Genomic DNA, 19,632 nt, shown 5'->3' with positions numbered 1-19,632 from the left:
ACAAGTGTACTTACATAGTTGAAAATATAATAATAATAATAATAATAATAATAATAATTATAATTATAATTATAATTATTATTATTATAGTAATGATAGATAGATAGATAGATAGATAGATAGATAGATAGATAGATAGATAGATAGATAGATAGATAGATAGATAGATAGATAGATAGATAGATAGATAAATAGATAGATAGACTTTATTTCAGATCCATAGGTCCATATCAGCACAAGAGTAATATAAAAGACTAGAAATAAGTAAAATACATGTCCAGCAAGAAATAAAAAGATCATATGACCACAGTTTACACATTCATTTTGATCAGAGCATAAAAAGGCATTTGTTCCAATGTTTCCAAAAGCAAGAAAAATAATAAAGGTACAAAATAAAATAAGATAGAAAAAATCAAATAGAATAAAACAAAATATAGCAAATATTACAGATGTATATACACACTATGTACACTTCTATCTGATGAATAGATAGTAAAGTAAAGTTGTGTAACTGAGGTGATAACTAGCAGACAGCTGGGCTTAGTAAGGTATTAGTAAGGTACTGTGATAATAGCTGGCAACTAGGTTAATTTAAGTAACTGAACATACACCTGACAGATAGCTAACAACGCTCGTCTGTCGCCTAGTGCGACCACGCCCCTTTGTCACTTCCGCATTGTCTCCAGCTCTCAGCATGTAGCCGTCAGTCTGGTCAATGATCGGACCCGATAATGAACGAAGTCCGACTCGGGAGCATCATCGGAAAACATGGCGGCCAAGGCGCTTCGGCAGCGGACCAGACGAGGCAGCAGACAAGATGGAAACAACGTGAGTGTCCCCAGCGATGCTCGGCTACCGAAAGAGGAGAAAGCCGCCGATGACAGCAAAACTACAGAGACTCGGCAAGAGTGAGTAATGAGCCGGGGGAAGAGACCCGAGTCACACCGGGGATATGAGCTCCATCCCCGGGTCTGACTGTCAGGCTGAGTCGGGGGGGAGCTAGGAGGCTAAAAGCTACTGTGATGCTATAATGAAGTTTTGATCATAACAGCGATAGATGAGGTCTACCAAACAAGCCTCTGCACTTCCTGGTTCTAACAGTTTAAGATATAATGGCTGCAGAATCACCATTAACTCACTAGCTGCAGGGTTTGTTATTAAACAGTGAAGCTACCTGCTCAGCTTCATTCATTCCCCTCATCTGAACCTGTGCCAGATTCATAACACATGACTTTACATGCTATGACAAGCGGATCAACATATTCAGCTGTCACACGAAGGCTTATTTGCAGCAGGGGTTATTTATTTAGATTTTGTCTACTTCTGTAATTAATAATTAGTTAATTTTAGACACTTCTATATAGGTGACGTGTCATAACAAACCTAACCTAAGGATTAATGCTAAGCTGCAGCTGAGCCACTAATCTAACTAATCCTAACGATGGGTGTGAGCAGGAGGAAACACAGCCAGAAACTATCACAGTAACTAGCAACACTAATGAAGTGGTAATCAAATACTGCTGAGCACACAGCTGTCCTCATATCTGAGAGGTCATTATAATGGACACTGACAGGAAATAGGAGTGAAACAGCATTATCTTTGCTGATGTTGTAGTGTGAAACAACTGATTATGTCATTGGGGTTTTTTTTTCAAAATATATTTAGAGTTTTTTTTTTCTTTTCCACCAATAACAGGAACAAAATCAACCAATCAATCAATCAATCAATCAATCAATCAATCTTTATTAGTATGGCGCCAAATCACAACAAACGTTTTCTCAAGACGCTTTTACAAACATAGGAGGTCTAGACCACTCTATGTCAAAAAGCTTGCACAACATTGGTCTGCACATCCATCATAAATAATAAAGAAAAAATATATACATATACATATATATACATTTTATTTATATAGCACCTTTTAAAAACATGTTTACAAAGTGCTTTACAGACTGCAAGACATAGCGAGTGAAAACACCAAAGCACATGACAAAGGTAAGGAGAGCTAAAATTAGTGAAGTAAAAACAATAATAAAAACCATGCAGAAATTAAAAAGTCAGTGATGAGTTAAGAAATAAAAGCACATTTAAAAAAGTGTGTTTTTAAAAGAGATTTGAAAGAGGACAAAGATGTGGCTTGCCTGATCTCCTCCGGCAGGTCATTCCAGAGTGACGGGGCAGATATGAAAACAAAACAAAAGCTTACAACACATCAGCAGATTATTAGTATTGTTTTTTTTTTTCTTTTTCCTCCTTCCTCCCAAAATGATGGCAGCATCCAGAGTTAGTCAAGCATAATACTTTCAAGAGTCGAAGCCACAGTAGAGTTTTAGCAGCGGAGATACAGGGTCCATATTTGCATGAATTGTCCTTTTTTTGGAGTGAAGCAAACAAGTTAAGTACTCAACAGGAAAACACTTCAAGATTATTTGTAATATGTAATTTATTTATCATAGGATCGCCCCTTGAGATGCAGCATCTCGTTTTCAAGGGGGTCCCAATAACAGTCCCATTATCTTGTGCTAGTTAGCCTTAGAACGTGTTTTTCCACTTATCCATGACATGGATATATTCTTCCTGGCAGCATATGTAAGAATATCATACAGTCTGCCAGAGCAAGTACCAACAGTAGCATTTTGACATTGATAACCCAGGAGAAGAGTGACAGGATTCATGCACAAAGTCACACCAAGAATTTTTTCCATATCTTGGAATATGTCAACCCAATATGCTTGGATTGTAGGGTAGAACCAGGCACAATGCGTGTAGGTCCCTACAGAAACCTTAAATTTTAAACACAGAGGTGGATCGTTTTTTTTTAATGAAGTCTGTAGAAATTCACCCACAGTGACACTAGACACTATAAAACTACAAGTGGTATTGGCAATGCATTTAAGTTTCATAATATATTTTGTTGCCTTGCCTTTTTTTTGATTGTTTTTTTTCTTTATTAGGATCCCCATTAGCACAAGTACAAGCATCAGCTATTCTTCCTGGGGTCCAACACATATACAATCATGCACACTAAGACACAATACAGCAAAACAAAACCAGCTCCTCATAATGAGGGGCTGCAGTGAACATTGTGTAAGGAAGAACATGGCACAAGACTAAAAAAGAAGTAGCACAAGCGAAACAGTATTTGGATAAAACAAACTGGTATAACTAAAACGGGGGAAAATACCAATATATAACATAATAGTTTGGTCTTTTTCAAAGTGTATTATGAAAAAGCACAGTCTTTTTCAGGTTTTCGTATGTTTTGTTCATACATTTTATTGTGATGAGTAATGAGGAGAGTATAACTTTTGCTCATCTCTTTCCCTTTTGGATAGGTCAGTAAGTCGTGGAGGGCAGGTATGGGCTCCAGAAGGTTCGACTGCGTTTAAGTGCCTGCTCTCTGCACGTTTCTGCGCAGCTTTGCTCAGCAACATCTCAGACTGCGATGAGACCTTCAATTACTGGGAGCCCGTGAGTCCTAATCACCACTGACCTGAATCCTGAAGAACAACTTCACCTTTCAAATTCTCTGTTTTTTTGTACTCTTCACGTCTGTAAATGTCATCATAACTTGTCTTGACAGATGCATTACCTGTTGTACGGCACAGGAATGCAAACGTGGGAATATTCTCCATTGTACGCCATCAGGTCATATGCCTACTTATGGTTACACGCTCTCCCTGCTTGTCTGCATGCCCATGTTCTGCAGACAAATAAGGTAACTATTCCAAACTTGTCATTTTTATAGGTATTGTTTTGTTTACCCTCAGCATAGCAGCTTGTGTCTCTCTGCTGCCACTAAACGGAAAGTGTTTCCTCTAAACTAAACTGAAGCTGCTTCTTGTTGCATTTTTGTAATGACTTTTGGAGAACCACCATAGACTGTCAATCAAGTCAGCTGTGCCTCTCATTGGAAGACTTGTGATCTCATTATCTTTGAAAGTACCACGTTAGAAAAACATTCATCCCCTGTACAGTGTGTGCCGATCAAGAAATGAGCTATCTAGACTACACTTGTCTTTTGTACCTAGCTGTAAACATGTTTATTTCTGCTGTAAAGATCGTCTTTTTTTAATTGGTGTGTATGTGGTTTCTGGTACTTCCGGAGCCAGCCTCAAGCAGATCCTCCATGAACTGCAGTTTTTAACACTTCCGCATTGGACTCATATTTTTAGACCGGAAGTTGCCTCTTGAGAACCACACAGGACAAAGTGGCAGCTCAAAACCCAAACATTCACTCATGTACAAGCACACACAAAGCAGTGTTACAGAAGTTTTAGACTTGTTTTTTGTTCTGTTGCAGGTTTTGGTGTTCTACTTTGTCCGATGTGTCTTAGCATTCTCCTGCTGTGTCTGTGAACTCTATTTCTACAAGTGAGTTAATATCCCTCTTAAATGCAAGTAGGCATCCTAGGAGCTATCGATTACATTTGGATGTCTTTATTCATAGTTTCATATATATGATAAAGGATTTAACCTTTTGCTCTGTTTGGATGTGACGCAGGGCAGTGTGTAAGAAGTTTGGTTTACATGTTGGTCGTCTGATGTTGGCGTTTCTCGTCCTGAGCACGGGAATGTTCTGCTCGTCTGCAGGTTGGTCAGATTTACATGGCTCACTTTTCATATTTTTTTTATGTCAAATTCATTTTGATATGACCATAGACTGTATAAAAAAAGGAAGTAGTCTCTTTGTCCGAGCTAGTGTGAGGTAAAGAGACGGGCTTTTAGCCTTTTCACTAATAGCCACAGGGTGCCCGCCTGTCAATCAAGGCAGGCATTTCCTTAACTGGGGCAAAACTTGTAAGTTTAATATCTTAAAAAATAATGAGTTATAAAAAAATTCACCCCCGTACAGTGTGTGCCAATACCTAAACCGTTTTTTGAACCAGGCTGTAAAAATGTTCATTATTGCTGTAAAGATAATCTCTTTTGAATGGGTGTGTATGTTGGCTGTTTCTGCAGCCAGCCTCAAGTGGACACTTGATGAACTGCAGTTTTAGGCACTTCTGCATGGGCTTGTATTTTAAGACCGAATGTTACCGCTTGGATATGACTCAACTAGATTTATCTTTTGCTATCAATCAATTGATCTTGTTGCCTCTTTGATTACCAGATCTGGTAACTGAATAAAACATAGATCAGAGATGCAGTGTGAACAGTCCCAAGGATACATTTGCATTTCTTGTTTGTAAAAACCTTGCTGAACTACGTTAACATTGTTCCCATGTTTCTATGATGCCTGGATAAATAACGATTTGACTGTGACAAGTTTGTGACTTATAAATATATGTGATCAGGACATCTCTGTTTTCTCCCCTCAGCCTTCCTGCCATCCTCTTTCTGTATGTACACAACACTGGTTGCCATGACAGGATGGTTTCAGGACTCAACTCCATTAGCCATCATCGGTGTAGCTGCTGGAGCCATTGTTGGATGGCCGTTTTCTGCTCTGATTGGGTATGATTAAAAAATGAAGCCTGTTTGTAAAAAAAAACTTTTGCTTTTAGACGAGACATGTCAAAATGTGTTATTATTTCTGTCCTCTGCAGAGTTCCCATCGCCTTCGACCTGCTTGTGATAAAGAAGCAGTGGAAAAGTTTCATCATCTGGTCAGCTGTTGCTTTGCTTCTGCTGCTGGTGAGAACATTTATGAAAACAAATGCATTTAAATTTGCACATTAAAGGACAAAGGTGCATGTGAATTGTTTACAGTGACACAGCTGCTGTTTGTACAGCGAGGTGAGACAGTTAATCATTAACGTAGTCACATAACAAGATACTTTTTTTGTTGTTTCTTTTTCACTTGTCACAAAAAAATCATGATATGACAATGACTTTGTCCTGATTTAACACCAGCACTGAATATATGGTTGGTAATCCTCATGGATTATATTATGGAATGTTTATGTATCTATAGATAGTGGTTTTTATCTCCTGTGTCTTTCCCAGGTACCCCTGGTGGCAGTGGACTCTTTCTTTTATGGCAAACTGGTCATTGCTCCACTCAATATTCTGCTGTATAATGTCTTCACACCACATGGACCTGATTTGTATGGTAATGTAAAAAAGCATACATCATCAAATGTGTCAGTTCATATCATATTGGAAAATGTCACCCACAAACTAGAACTCAAAAGTGACACGTTTTTTATATAGCATGAAGTCCTTTTTACAATTTTACATTTTTTAACATTCAATATAATTCACAACATCAGTTATAATATGCTTTATATAAGCACATTTAAACAAACCATAAGAATCTGTGCTTTAAATTCTACTCTCTTAATGACAGCACACCAATTGCTTTAAAATTGGTATAAAAACAACAGAGAAATATTAAATAAATTGATTCATTGAAGATAAAACATAAATAGTTGAGACAATGATAATACAAATTGAAGAGTTAATAAGTAAAACAATACAATATTAAACTATTTTTATATAAGAAAAAAAATAAAGGATAACACAATGTGACATTAAAATGATAAAATAAAAGAAGTAATAAAAAATTCTACATAAAAGCCAGACTAAATAGATGGGTCTTTAATTTAATTTTAATGAAATGCAATGAAGCAAATGCAGGTTAAATTGAAATATGACCTTTTAAAAGCTGCACTGTTTGTATTAGACACTAGAGGGCATAACATCACCATACACAGAATAGTCATACAACCTTTCAGCTCAAAACTCCAAAAACATTACAAGTTTTATCTATAACAATAAATGTCTTACCATCCCTTCTTCATTTTTACTCTAACCATAAATCTTGAGATATTTACACTCAGCCTTTTTTCATGGCAGTAATCACTGTATGTGCTGTAACATGTGGTGTGTTGTGTGATTTTCAGGTACAGAACCTTGGCATTTCTACTTTGTAAATGGGATCCTGAACTTCAACCTGGTGTTTGCTCTGGCACTGTTTTCTCTGCCACTCACTGCCCTCATGGAGACACTGTTACACAGGTTCAATGGTGAGGACTGTGTGCTTTCAAACTTTTAAACACAATAGTACAGCAAGCCAATGATACGATGCAGTACCACAGTCCCCCTCGGTCAAAGTGTGTTTGTTATGCAACATTATAAAGTGGCCAATAAAGACAAAACAAAATATAATCCCACAAATATAATGAGAGTTTACTTTGCTGTGATGTTACTTCTAAAGCAGTTCCACTTGTGATTCCATGTACTTGTCTGCTCTTGTTTTCTGCAGTGCAGAACCTGGGCCGTCCATACTGGCTGACTCTGTCTCCCATGTATATATGGATGTTGGTTTTCTTCACCAGACCCCATAAAGAGGAGCGTTTTCTCTTTCCCATCTACCCTCTAATCTGCCTTTGTGGAGCAGTAGCCCTCTCCTCGCTACAGGTATGTTTTGCAGTCATCCCATTTGGGCAGTGGTCTGTGTCTGTTTGTTTAATCTGTATTCTTATCTTCTTATTTACATACCTTTTTTTTTTTTGTGCAGAAATGCTACCACTTCCTGTTTCAGCGGTATCGACTGGAGCACTACACCATCTCCTCAAACTGGTTGGCCCTAAGTGCAGTTGTGATCTTCTCAGTGCTGTCACTGTCTCGCTCAGTCGCCCTCTTCAGAGGTCTGTGTCAATGCAGACAATACTTTACTGCATTCCTGTGCCAGGCAACAATTCAACATGGGTGAAAAGAAACTTTTTTTTTTCTTTGTCTACAGGCTACCACGCCCCTCTGGACCTGTACCCAGAGTTCCACCGCATCGCCAAGGACCCGACTCTTCACGCCATCCCTGAAGGCAGACCTGTGACTGTGTGTGTGGGCAAAGAGTGGTACCGCTTTCCAAGCAGCTTTCTTTTACCACGCAAGTCAGTATCCAGGATATTCAACGGCTCTACAACGTCTAACCATCAATAGATTCAGCTGTGGCACTCACTGAAACTTTCTTCTTATATTTTCCAGCTGGCAGCTGCACTTCATTCAGTCTGAATTTAAAGGGCAACTGCCTCAACCTTATGCATCTGGTCCTCTGGCCACACAGACTGTCCCAGCTAATATGAACGACCAGAACCTGGAGGAGCCAACCAGATATGTGAGTCTCTTTGATACATGTACATTTGAGCTTTTGGTTTATCCTAGTTCAATTTTAACTGAAAACTTTCTACATTGGGTAGGTGGATTTACGGCAGTGCCACTTTTTAGTAGACCTTGACATAGATGAAGAGACGCCACTTGAGCCAAATTATTCTGCCAACAAAGAAGAGTGGAACGTCATCGCCTATAAGCCTTTCATCCAAGCATCAAGGTATTTCCCAAATGCACCATTTACAGAAAATAGATTGGAGAAATGATAGCTCCACATCCTTTGAGAATATGAAAACATTTGTTAGAACTGTGTATTTAAAGGCTTAAAAGAACCTTACTTGCAGCTACTTATAAACCATTTTTGTCCCACAGATCATCTCGTCTCTTAAGAGCGTTCTACATCCCATTTTTATCAGACCATCACACAACCTACAGACGCTACGTCATATTGAAACCACGGCGGCAAAAGCAAACTCGTAAAAGAACCCATGGCTGACCTTTGAACCTTAAAGTGCACCAGGAATCAATCACTTCCCCTCAAAGCAGCTGGTATTTGTGTGTGTGTGTGTGCGTGTGCGTGTGTGTGTTTGTGTCTTAATGTGTATATGATTGTTGGACATGCGTGTATGCATGTGTTTTACTGTATGATGAAACGTTTCAAGATATCAGACCCTTTAAGGACTTTACGTCTGTTTCTGGACTTGTGTGTGCGCGTATATGTGTGTGTGTGTGTGTGGGAACAGAAAACTGTCCGTGTGTAGGTTGGCTTGGCAGGTATCAGCTGGACCTGTGTGTCAAACATTTTATCTCAGTGTGTGAATGTGATTTTTTTGTCTGTGTGTAAATGAGTGTTTTACTTTTGATGCACATTACAAGATTCGAAATGCATTTATCTGAGGACAGGCTCATCCCAGAAATACCAGTGTGGTCTTTTTCATACTTGCCATGAAAATTTGGCCTGAACTGAAAAAAAACCAAATCTGCAGTGAATCAAAAATCTTGTAGTGCTGTTTGCACTTGAACAGTGTGTTTTTGTGTGATCTGTTGAGTGTGAGTGGTGGAAATGAATGAAAGTGAAGTTGTGTTGTTAATTTAACTTGGAATGTTAATAAAACATGATTTAATGCTGAAACAACTTTACTGTTGTTTTTATTATTTATATGGGGACTGTAAAGTCCCTGCTGTCACAGACGGATTCAATCACATTTAAATCTCTTTTTATTGGAGGACTTTCTCTTGTAACAAACATACAAACCACTCTCAATTACAGGAGAGCTTTCAAGACAGAATGCATCCAGAATAAATAATAATAATGTTATACTTTATCATTCTCTTCAATAACATGCCAATACTGTGGTCAGGCTGCAGGCACTCGAGCTGGATTCACGTTTCCACTTGCTTTGTTTAGGATATCATAGATTCACTCGACAGCAAACAGCATGACATCAATAATAAGGTAACATGTATATTTAAGAAATTCCTTCATAGTTCTGGATGTGTCGTCGTATAAAGCCATATCAAAAACATTCTTGCAGTGCTGATTTACTCAGTCAGTATTTGTGTTTTAATCTGTTGGAGGTAGCCTGTTTATGTCAGGTCAACTTTGGTGTGATTATAAAGAACTTTCAGGCACAATAAACACGACAGTCAGAAATTGTACTAGTTGTCTTAACAAGCAAGGGCAGTAATACAACGCCATGCAAACAGGCTGTACACACACTACCACACACTCAGAGAGTTTTACTGTAAATATCACATCATCATTATAAATGTAATTATAATGGTAACTGCAGTATATAAAGGAAAAGGAAAGATAACATGGAAGTTATCTGATGAACTTCATTGTGAGTGTAGGGTTGTTTTTAGCTTTCTAAAAGGCCTATCCTCAGCAAAGCTTGTGTATCAGCTGCCTCTGAAGCCTCCCAGGTTTCCTGTGTTTGCATTTGTTTGAGGTAATTCGTCTAGAAAAGTTAGATGTACAATGTTACAGCTCATCATGACATGATGGGTCTCATAAACGAACAGAGAAATGATCCTATTTCCAATTTGTAACGATGATCAGTTTTTAAAACGGGATTAAAGTTGGTGCAGCAGAACCAAAAACACTGCTTTTTCTTGATACGTTCTTCCTTCTCTGGCACCTGCATTACCCACAATACTAACCAACAGCCATCAGCAGTCTCATAATCAGGTGTGTTATTCTTATGTATACTAAAGTAGCCCCAAGCAGCCACAGCAGAGGTCTGTTAAAAACCCTTCTTTTTAAATCCAGCTTGCTCAGTGGACAGTTTTCCATTGAAATAATGTCTAAAAGATAGCTGTTGAAAAAACTGTGAAAACGCATTTAAAGAAGTGACAGTTATTTCAAAGTCTATTTGTAGACGATGAGTTAACAATTATGTTTAGACCAGATTTCAATGGGAAATCCAGCTTCTGTCACAAAGTTGTCTCACAGTCACATACATTAAAACTTTTCACTTTGTTTAATATACATATTGGGGCTAAGATAAATCTACTGCAGGTCATCACAGTCACCCACACAAGGCAGGGATTGCCAGCAGTTGGATTTCCTCCCACAACATAGTCTGCTCGAGGTCATCACTCACTACTATTGGCCAAGTGGTTTATTGACTGCTACAATCCCATCAGATATTAATCAACATCGAGGGGTCTCTCTGCCGCCGTCGTCAAAGTTTCATAGCCTAAATGTTTGTGCATGCGCAGTCTTCTTTTTCCTTTCTCTGTAAAGAACTTCTAAAAACCTCCCTCCTGATGTCTCTGTGCCTTCTTATTACCATCACAGGCCCATGATACCCCCATGTTTATGATTTTTGTATGATCATAACATTGAAACATTTTGAAATTGCATCTCTGTATTGACTGGATTTTGACTGCAGCTGATAAATTACTTTAGAGCAATACCATCACAATTATCTCTTCTGTCCTACCCTCACACCTAAAATAAACAATTTATAAAATCAGAAAACAAAAACAAGTTTTCACACTGATGCTGTGACAGTATTTTTGATGTTCAGACCTGATGTCAATGTATTTGATGTTAGATTCCTGGTTTGTGCTCACAGGGTGTTGTATTAAACTTATAACAATCCACGCTCAGGGGACGACACATGAGGCACGCGAGAATCCATGGAGTTCTTATTAGTTATCTTATCTCAAAAGGCTTTTAAAGTGTACATTTGGGCAAATACAAAATAACTTTTCCACCCATTTGACTGTAGTGCTGCAACATCTAGCCATGCAGGTTGTTCTGATTTCATAATAATAAGTATGATTGTTACTTAAAGAAAACGCAAAATATTTACACAGCCTTACACTTTTTAGAATAAGTGAAAAAATGCTTTTTGTAATTTAAGTAAACTCGTACTTTAATTTTGAAAATAGATTTTATACATAATTTATGTAAGACTGCCAAAAACAACTAGCCTCATGGGTCAAGTCTACTGAGGGGCCCATAAGTTGAGTAGTTAAGCCAGTAACAAAAATTCAAGCATATTGTCACCTGGTTTTAATCTCCTATGAGGCGTCAGACTCAAGACAGACATACAAACACAGCCAGTAACGTGCAAGGTTTTCTGCCATTCTCTCATCTACAGGCACACAGACTGCTATACACACTATAAAGGAGATGACTAAGGATCAGTAGTTTTCTCTGCTGTTAATCCAGTCTTGCTCATTGAAGTACCTCCTTCCACCATCCAGATTTAGACCATTTCTGTAGCAATCCAGATTGGCTTGGTATGATTTTCTGTTTCCATAGGTCCCGAGGCTGGTTTGGTAGGTGTCCTCTCTGCCATTGGAGATGAAAGTCTGATAGAGGTCAGCCTTTACTGTGTGACTTCCAGGCTTCAGTTTAGAGTCATAAAGGTCACTCCCTCCTCTGATGCTGCCATCATACAGTCCGTGGTCTCCGTACACACTGCTGCCATAATGCTCACTCTTTGTTGTACGACGACCTAAACTCCTGTCATAGAACTCTCTCTGCCCGGTGTAGTTCAGGTCCTTCTTTCCAGGGCGGCCCAGGCTGGTGTCATAGAAGTCCCTGGTTCCTCGACGACCCAGGCTGTGATCATTAAGGTCAAAGTTGAGGTAGCAGCTCTCTGTGCTTGCAAGAGTCACAAAGCCGCTCTCTGTGTCCCGGCCCCCGAGGTTGTCGTAGTCACCTGTGGGTGTGTCAGGGGAGGAGCAAAGAAAGGAGGTGTTTTTGATGTTTGGGCGAGCTGAAACCAGATCATCGTCCTTCTGGGAGCGAATCACATTGTAGACATCAGCTGGTGGTGCACTGCCTCCAAGGCCCAGCTCTGTCTGGCACACTTCAGATTTCTGCTCCTTTCGCCTTCTGTAATGAATGAATGAAGAAAACTCAAACAGTGCTCAAGAAAGACTCCTGAACCTAATCACTCCGTGTGAGTGTTGAGGATGTAGCAGATTCAAGAGGTCTGAAGTGACAAAAGTCATGGTGGGTTTATTCCCTGGTGTTCTACAGTTTCATTGCTATCCAATAAACTAAAGCTTTATTGTTATTCAGAAACACATTAATGCTCCACACTGTTGCACTGAGTGGCAAGTTTCTTCATTATGATACACATGGGCAATGAAGTTATTTCTAAAAATGTGCCACCTACTCTGTCCTGCTGCTATACTTATTGATATGTATTTGTCCATAGCTGAAAATAGTCCCTCACAAATGTGGTATTTCTTCCTGTTTAACATTTCTTAGAAGCATTTAAGCCCAAACTGAGGTTGCATCCTGGTAACTGTAACTTATTTGTTGATTCAGCAGTTACCAAAAGCAAAAACAGTAGGCTGCCTAGGAGTTTCAACTCCCTTGAAATCATCTACTCAGTGATGATATTCTTTAATTGTAAGATATAAATATGACTGAAGGGAATGCTTTAAATGATAATTAAAAGTTGTTAGTAAAACTGATATATGTTTTTAGCATTTAGTGTTTGCCTTTGTTTTGAATACTCACCGTTTGCCACACACTTTGAAGCAGCAGACTCCAATCACCGTCAATAAAAGCAGTATCAGAGGAATGGTGGGAATGATGACGTAAACCAAATTCAGAGCTAAAAAAAGGGCAGATAGACAGAGGGATTAGGTTCAGTGAATGTCATGTTAGCTTTATATGACAGCATCAGTGTAGTCAGAATGTTCTTCTCTTTATCAGAGAAAGCTTTCTGAACATGAATCTGGGGTCACCTAACCTGTACTTCTATTCTGGTTATGATCCCCTGGATTCCATGGAAGCACTGATGAAGGGAAGACATCTGAAAGAAAATCAGGCTTTATGTTTCCACACTTATTTTCAAAGAGCCCAAATGTCAACAAAATAAAAAAGTTTAAACATTTTTTTAAGTCGTGGGGGGCACGTTTTACTTGTTTGAGTGTCATTGGGAGAAGGGGACGGGTCCTGTGGCTTCTCTGTGGAGACAGTTATTCACAATCAACTATTTTCCAGTGTGTTTTAAATCAAACATGAAAGCTCTGTGTCAGCAGTACCTCCAGTGTATTTGCAGATAAAGTTGTTTTTAGTTTCACAATTGTCGTCGTTCCATTGGAACATGTAGAGGCCCCCTAGACCAGGAGGAGCAGACGGCTGGTGGTACATCACCACACACACCTCATAGCCACACGATGGCTCATCCCAGTGCCAGTTTCTACAACAAACACATTATGCATAAACAGAAAGCTTGACAAGGCTAACATTTCTATATTGTTGGAAAATGCATTCAAGATAAAGGAGCTGTGCAACCCTGATTCGATTGAAGCTGGGAATTAAAACCAAAACTTTTTTGGATACTGTCAAAAATCGCAAGTTAGCAAGTATTATTATAGGGTGGCCTTTGGTCTGTATGAATTATAGCAGTCCAAAATAAGTTCATGCTAATATATCCACCTGCTGTTGTATTGTATGTTGTAAGGATGTTATTAGTCAAAGTATGTCTGTGAAGGTTTTCAGTCATCCAGGTCATGGTAATTTAAAGCTTGATCCGAAAAGGCAACTGGACTTGGTAGAAATTCTTGAAGACGTTTCACCTCCCAAAGTGCACAAGGAAGGGACCCCACTTAGGCCAATCAGCAGCAGCATTAACTTGGTCACTTACAACATCTCTAAATACCTGGCTATCATCCTTGCTCCTATGGTTGGGAACACTCCACATTACATCAAGAACTCCAAGGATTTCACCAATAAGGTTAAGGATTGGGAAGTGCATCAGAATGAAACCATGGTTTCCAATGATGTCACTTCCCTTTTCACATGCATCCCCACTGTAGAGGTAGTCAGTACCATTAGGAGATGTTTGCTCCAGGACAGCACTTTATCCAACAGGACCACCTTCACACCAGACCACATTTGCAACATGTTGGACCTGTGCTTCAATACCACTTATGTCACTTTCAACAGGGACAGTGTCTCCAATAGCGGCCAATCTCTACATGGAAGATACTTCAAGCTAACACTCATTCTTCATTTACTTTACCTCTCTTTACCCTCTTATCTGCCACCCACCTGAAAGTCGACTTGCTGCCGTCCATCCAGTAGTACTGTGAGGAGCAGTCTGAGCTGCTCTCCTCATTTCCATGGCTTCGCCGGAGACCTATCCAAAAGTCTCCATCAGTTGGGCGGAGCTCTGTGATGAGCTGCTCTATGATCTTCTGCTCGGACTCCGACTCCACGCTCAGCAGCTGCCCTCCGTCCCGTCTGCAGGCAAGCTCGGCCTCCACAAAGTTTAGCCTTCGTCGGAGCTCAGAGAAATAAGCCAGCTTGTAACATGGCTTGTCTTTTCCTGCCTTGCACACACGTTGACCTGCATAGAATCCCATTGGATTACTCTGATTATATGTGCCAGATGTGCAATGACTTAATTTTCACATGTTCACTCACATATCAAGAGCATCTGCTGGTTAAGGTTCAATTTTAGTTCCCATCCCATCTCCCTCTTTATGCTTCCTCAGGGTGACATCATTCCAACATATCATTTCAATTTATATGCTGACGACACTCAACTCTGTCTGTCTATAAAAGTGATGGACAAAGCATAACTGCTAGGCTGACATTTTTTTTTCTTTTTTATTGATTTAACCAGGTAAAGGACTCATTGAGATTTAAAACCTCTTTTTCAAGAGTGACCTGGCCATTAAAAACATACCAAAGACAACAATTTTCATTTAAATGCTGATGATGACACTAAGATCTACCTGTCCATCAAACCTTATGACAAACCAGTTTACAAATAATCCAAGATTGCATGGCTGATAAAAATGTTGGATGTCTGACAATATGCTCCACCTAATGACACCAAATCTGAGGTAGTCCTCTTTGCCACACCCAGGACCTTTTTTTGTCCCCTAGTTCTCAATCTAAAGCTAGAACTCCATATCAATGTAATAAATAGCTGTCCAAAAATGTTTTAAACAACTCAGGTCTATCACCAAAATCAAATCTCTTCCATTATATTAGGATTCATCCTTCATCTAGTTGTTTTTTTTGCTTTCAACTGGGTCCAAAATTGTGTGTTCACATTATCCCATTTTCAGCTTGTCTACCTGGCTCACGACTAAAAGAATCTACTGAAATATTGTTTTAGGAGAAGTGTGTGTACTTACCTCTGGCTTCAAAAATGTCCGCTTCAAGGGCCAAACATCCAATGTGGGGTCAGAAGGGCATGCCGTGAGAAATAGACACAGATCCATGATTATATCTATGTTGCATTTTTGTTTTTTGCTGTGTTTCTGTATAGTTTGGGTGTTTCACTTACCTGTAATGAGGCTTGTGGCTTCAGAGGGATCAAACAACAGAAGCAGGAGTTGACAGAAAAATATATGCAGGTCCATCTTTGTTTTTTGAAGCCTGTCACCAACACTTGTTTGTTGGTTTAGTTTTTTCCAATCCACTATTGGTTTATCTGGTCATCTTTAGAGCCCAGGTAACACTAGATAAACTCCATCCAAAACTTACACCAGGATCTGCAGCTGAAAGGTGGAAGAAAGTGTTCCAAAGGGTTGAAGTTATAAAGAAAAGCTGAAGAATTGCTTTGAAGGTAGCCTCACTTTCATCCGGATAAAAAGAGAATATGTGGGACAGAAGGAGGAGCGGTAAGAGGAGGAGAAAAGACTGAGCGTGTTTGGGAGGGGGCTGTAATCTGTTAAGAGCAGTCCTAATGATCGGGAGAAGAGGCGGCATCGATCGCAAGACATCTAATCATGCAAGTGCTTCTCATCGTAAACGCTGACAAGAGGCAGATTTCACTCCTTCCTTTATTACTTAAGGTTTAGGTATTATCATTACAAAAGTGTTACATGGAAATGATCTCCTCTAACTCGATGAGGGATTTCTTAAAAATGTTTTCCCAGACAATGCAGCATTCTGCTCTTATTGTGTCTCGATACAAAGAAAGAAAGATATAGCCAACTTAGCAGATAACTCCAAGAGTGGGGGCAAGGTGCACATTTTCTCTTTCAAGGCCCTCTGGCCTCAGAGTTTAAGTATTCCTCTGCAAATGATATAACTGAACTGAAAGTTAATTATTTATTCATTTTAGTTATTTGATGTTTCTAAATTCTCACAATTGTACATAAATGCAAGACCTCATCTTTGTCCAGTCGATCCCACACCAAGTTACGCATAAATGTATTTATCCAAAAAGGGTTGATGCTAATTTAATATTGTAGTTTCTTCTGGCTAGTTTTAAGCACAAAAGACAAGGCTCTGGGAGAAGCATAGATGTTAGTTACCCACCATGAAACCCAAAGCTCACAAGGTATACTGTATCTCTGAGTAAACAAACAAGCTTTAAAGAGTTGCTTTTGAAACTTTCAAGTTATTGGTGGGTGTATTTTCTTACCTTTCCACCAATCTGGGTTAGCTGTTTTTTGCTGTTTCTAGTCTTTGAGCTAAGCTAATGTAACATCATGCAAAAAAGTAGAACAGTATTTCATCTTTAATTTAAATCTTAGCAAGTGAGTATTTCCAAAACTTTTGACGTAATCTTTTAAATTCTGTAAAAATTTTCCAGGTCTATCACAAGTCATACATACTACAAATACTAGGCTTTTTAGCCGGTTACATAACAGACTAAAGTTCAAACCTTACAAAAGTAATCTCTGCCCCATCCACAAGTATGTGCATATTTTAGAAAAGGTAGTTTCTTCTCTATATTTTGGCCAAACATTTCCTCGTAAACAGAAATGTAGGTAACTGTAAACAGAGGTTTTGGAAAACACTTCCCAAGTTTGAGAAGTAAAAAAACGTGTCCCCAAAGAGATGATCAATTAGCATGAGCACAATGTTCCTCTATGGTATTTGATGTGACAAACTGATTACATATTATAGCTGCCTAATGGCCTGGTACTGTTTTTTTATATGGAGAGAGAATAATCTGTTTTTAGAAATACCTGTATTTGTGTCAGTGTCAGTTGAATTGATTTACTGCAGACTACAGACATTTAAAAGATACAATGGAAAAGAATTCAGATGAGCATATAAAAAAGGAGATTGAGATTATTTATTAGAAAACAGTATTAGAAAAGAGGTACCCCTTTGTCCAGAGGGGGCGTCAAGATCAACACAAACTGAAAGTTCCTCACAGGGACTATAAGCTAGCAAAACACTGCCCTTGCTCCTATAGCAAGCAGATTTAGCATTTAAACAAACACATTCCTATTAGCAATTACAGGTTACATATCCATGATGGCATTTCTCCCATAGCAAGCTGTTTTAACATGTATAAGCAAGAAGAGATACATGTTACAGATATCTGTAATTCAATTCCCCCTCATCAGATTGAGCATCAGATATCCACACTGTCATTCTTCCTATCAAAATGAATATTTTACTAAACTGAAGATAATGAAAGAATGTGAGTTTTTCTTTGGGCAGAATGCTGTTGCAGATTTCCATAATGTTTATTATGGATGGAAAAATGACGTTGAGATATTTGATATTGAAAGCCAGGTACACATGAACAGCAAAAGTGACGTCATTTGTACTTCGCAGTTCTGCCCAACAAAATTATCAATGTGGATATCTATCATTCATCTATCATTTGTTTTGACTAGGAGGATATGACGAAGATCCAGAGGAGCTATATTAAATGTTAAAACAGCTTGCCATAGAGAGAGGTTAATAAAGTATGTGATTAAAAAAGTCTGCTATTCAGCAGGACCAGATCTCAGTTATATGTATTATTTCCATTAAATGAATCTCTCAAAGTGATTTTTTTCATGTGCTTAATTTTTTTAATCTTTGGAAAAGCTAGACTAGCTGTTTACTGTTTGAAGCCTTTCTGCTAAAGTAAGCTAACCCTCTTGTTTTTGATTGCTTAGAATTTACAGCGCACAGTGGTATCAGTCTTCTCATCATCTCTCAGCAACAGAGCGTAAAAATGTCAGTTAATATAAAGTAGATTAATATTGGGCATTTCAGCTTGGTAACAAGGGATATATAAGTCTTCATAAAACCTTCCAGATAATTAGATATTCAAGTGTTAGGATCAGCAGAAGCCATGGATGCATGTGAGCCTGACCCTTTTTTCTTAGCACAAATGGGGGAAAAGTGTATGTATGCAGTTCTTAATGATAGTAATTTCTAAAATGGCCCATAAGGTTGATTTAGGGCTCGCAAAGAGACAGATCAGCCAGAGTTTAAACAGCAGGATGCTTCATCAGGAATATGCTGAGAGTAGCTTGGAGAAGGGAGTGAATGTGGGGGTTGGGCTGCCCTGAATATACTGTCTGTATCAATGCTGCTCTATCCAGACACTGCTGATCAGTTTATTTGTAACAGATTGATATCAGTCAAAGAGTTTGTTTAAATTGAATAGGAGTTATGGATGTTTGCATTAGTAGCTGATGCTCTGAGAAATGAAATATTAGACAGAGATGTAACTGAGTCTTCCTGAGGGATTTAATAGAGAATGGTCTTTGTTTTAAATTTCCTTCTTGTTTACAGCATCTGAGACCAAGAGAGGGTTTCATTCAATTAAGCCACTCCCTTCTCTCAAACAGTCTGTCATCCTTCGGCTCTGCCTCCTTCTCTCATCCCACTGGCCTCCTCCCTCTCCCTCTCAATTAGTTAAAGAGAAACCAGATGGATGCTCCCACGGGAGGCAAGTACATCACTGATCCAATGCACAACCTCATATACAAGGTAGGCGTTTCACCACGTCAAAGAGACCTAACATGGATGCTGAAAATTCACTGCTGTACTCTTATGTTTGGACATTAAGCCAATATGCAGTAGTCAAGAGTAACTGCTAAAACTACATTTCCACTGAAGCGATGTCTGACAGTGTAATGGTCAACAGATCATAGTTAAACTGTAAAATGGCATAATTTAAAGTCATAAGCCTGCTCTGACCACAACAAATCATTTGTAATGAAATGGCCTTGTTTGTTTGTGGGCTGTAAAGACACAGCAATGAATGGTAACTCAGTTAATTTCCATCCCAAAGCTAGACAGAGAGAGAAAAAAACTTAATTACAAACCAAAAAAGGAAGCTTACTTTCCACTATATTCAATTTGAATGCTCTCACTTGGCCTGCAGCCAGGC

General features: G+C 38.9%; 2 protein-coding genes across 2 annotated transcripts; one reads left to right on the top strand and one right to left on the bottom strand.

The window, feature by feature from the left end:
* The first annotated feature begins 655 nt into the window (after positions 1–655).
* alg9 (ALG9 alpha-1,2-mannosyltransferase) lies at positions 656–9,191 on the top strand. The gene is made up of 15 exons (XM_034684348.1): positions 656–908; positions 3,337–3,472; positions 3,585–3,719; positions 4,305–4,375; positions 4,506–4,594; positions 5,323–5,458; positions 5,551–5,638; positions 5,951–6,056; positions 6,850–6,972; positions 7,212–7,366; positions 7,467–7,596; positions 7,692–7,839; positions 7,934–8,063; positions 8,146–8,276; positions 8,429–9,191. Exons 1-15 carry the CDS (start codon positions 769–771, stop codon positions 8,550–8,552), a joined length of 1,842 nt encoding a protein of 613 aa, XP_034540239.1. The 5' UTR covers positions 656–768; the 3' UTR covers positions 8,553–9,191.
* Positions 9,192–11,567: 2,376 nt separating this feature from the next.
* layna (layilin a) lies at positions 11,568–15,945 on the bottom strand. Its single transcript, XM_034684096.1, has 8 exons — positions 15,841–15,945; positions 15,689–15,709; positions 14,592–14,889; positions 13,580–13,737; positions 13,457–13,501; positions 13,285–13,347; positions 13,050–13,146; positions 11,568–12,413 (listed from the first exon to the last, which is right to left on the bottom strand). Exons 1-8 carry the CDS (start codon positions 15,914–15,916, stop codon positions 11,714–11,716), a joined length of 1,458 nt encoding a protein of 485 aa, XP_034539987.1. The 5' UTR covers positions 15,917–15,945; the 3' UTR covers positions 11,568–11,713.
* Positions 15,946–19,632: the final 3,687 nt, after the last annotated feature.

The sequence above is a fragment of the Notolabrus celidotus genome, chromosome 5 (genome assembly GCF_009762535.1).
Source record: "Notolabrus celidotus isolate fNotCel1 chromosome 5, fNotCel1.pri, whole genome shotgun sequence".
Classification (NCBI taxonomy): Eukaryota; Metazoa; Chordata; class Actinopteri; order Labriformes; family Labridae; genus Notolabrus; species Notolabrus celidotus.
This window is presented reverse-complemented; position numbering and strand designations above follow the sequence as displayed.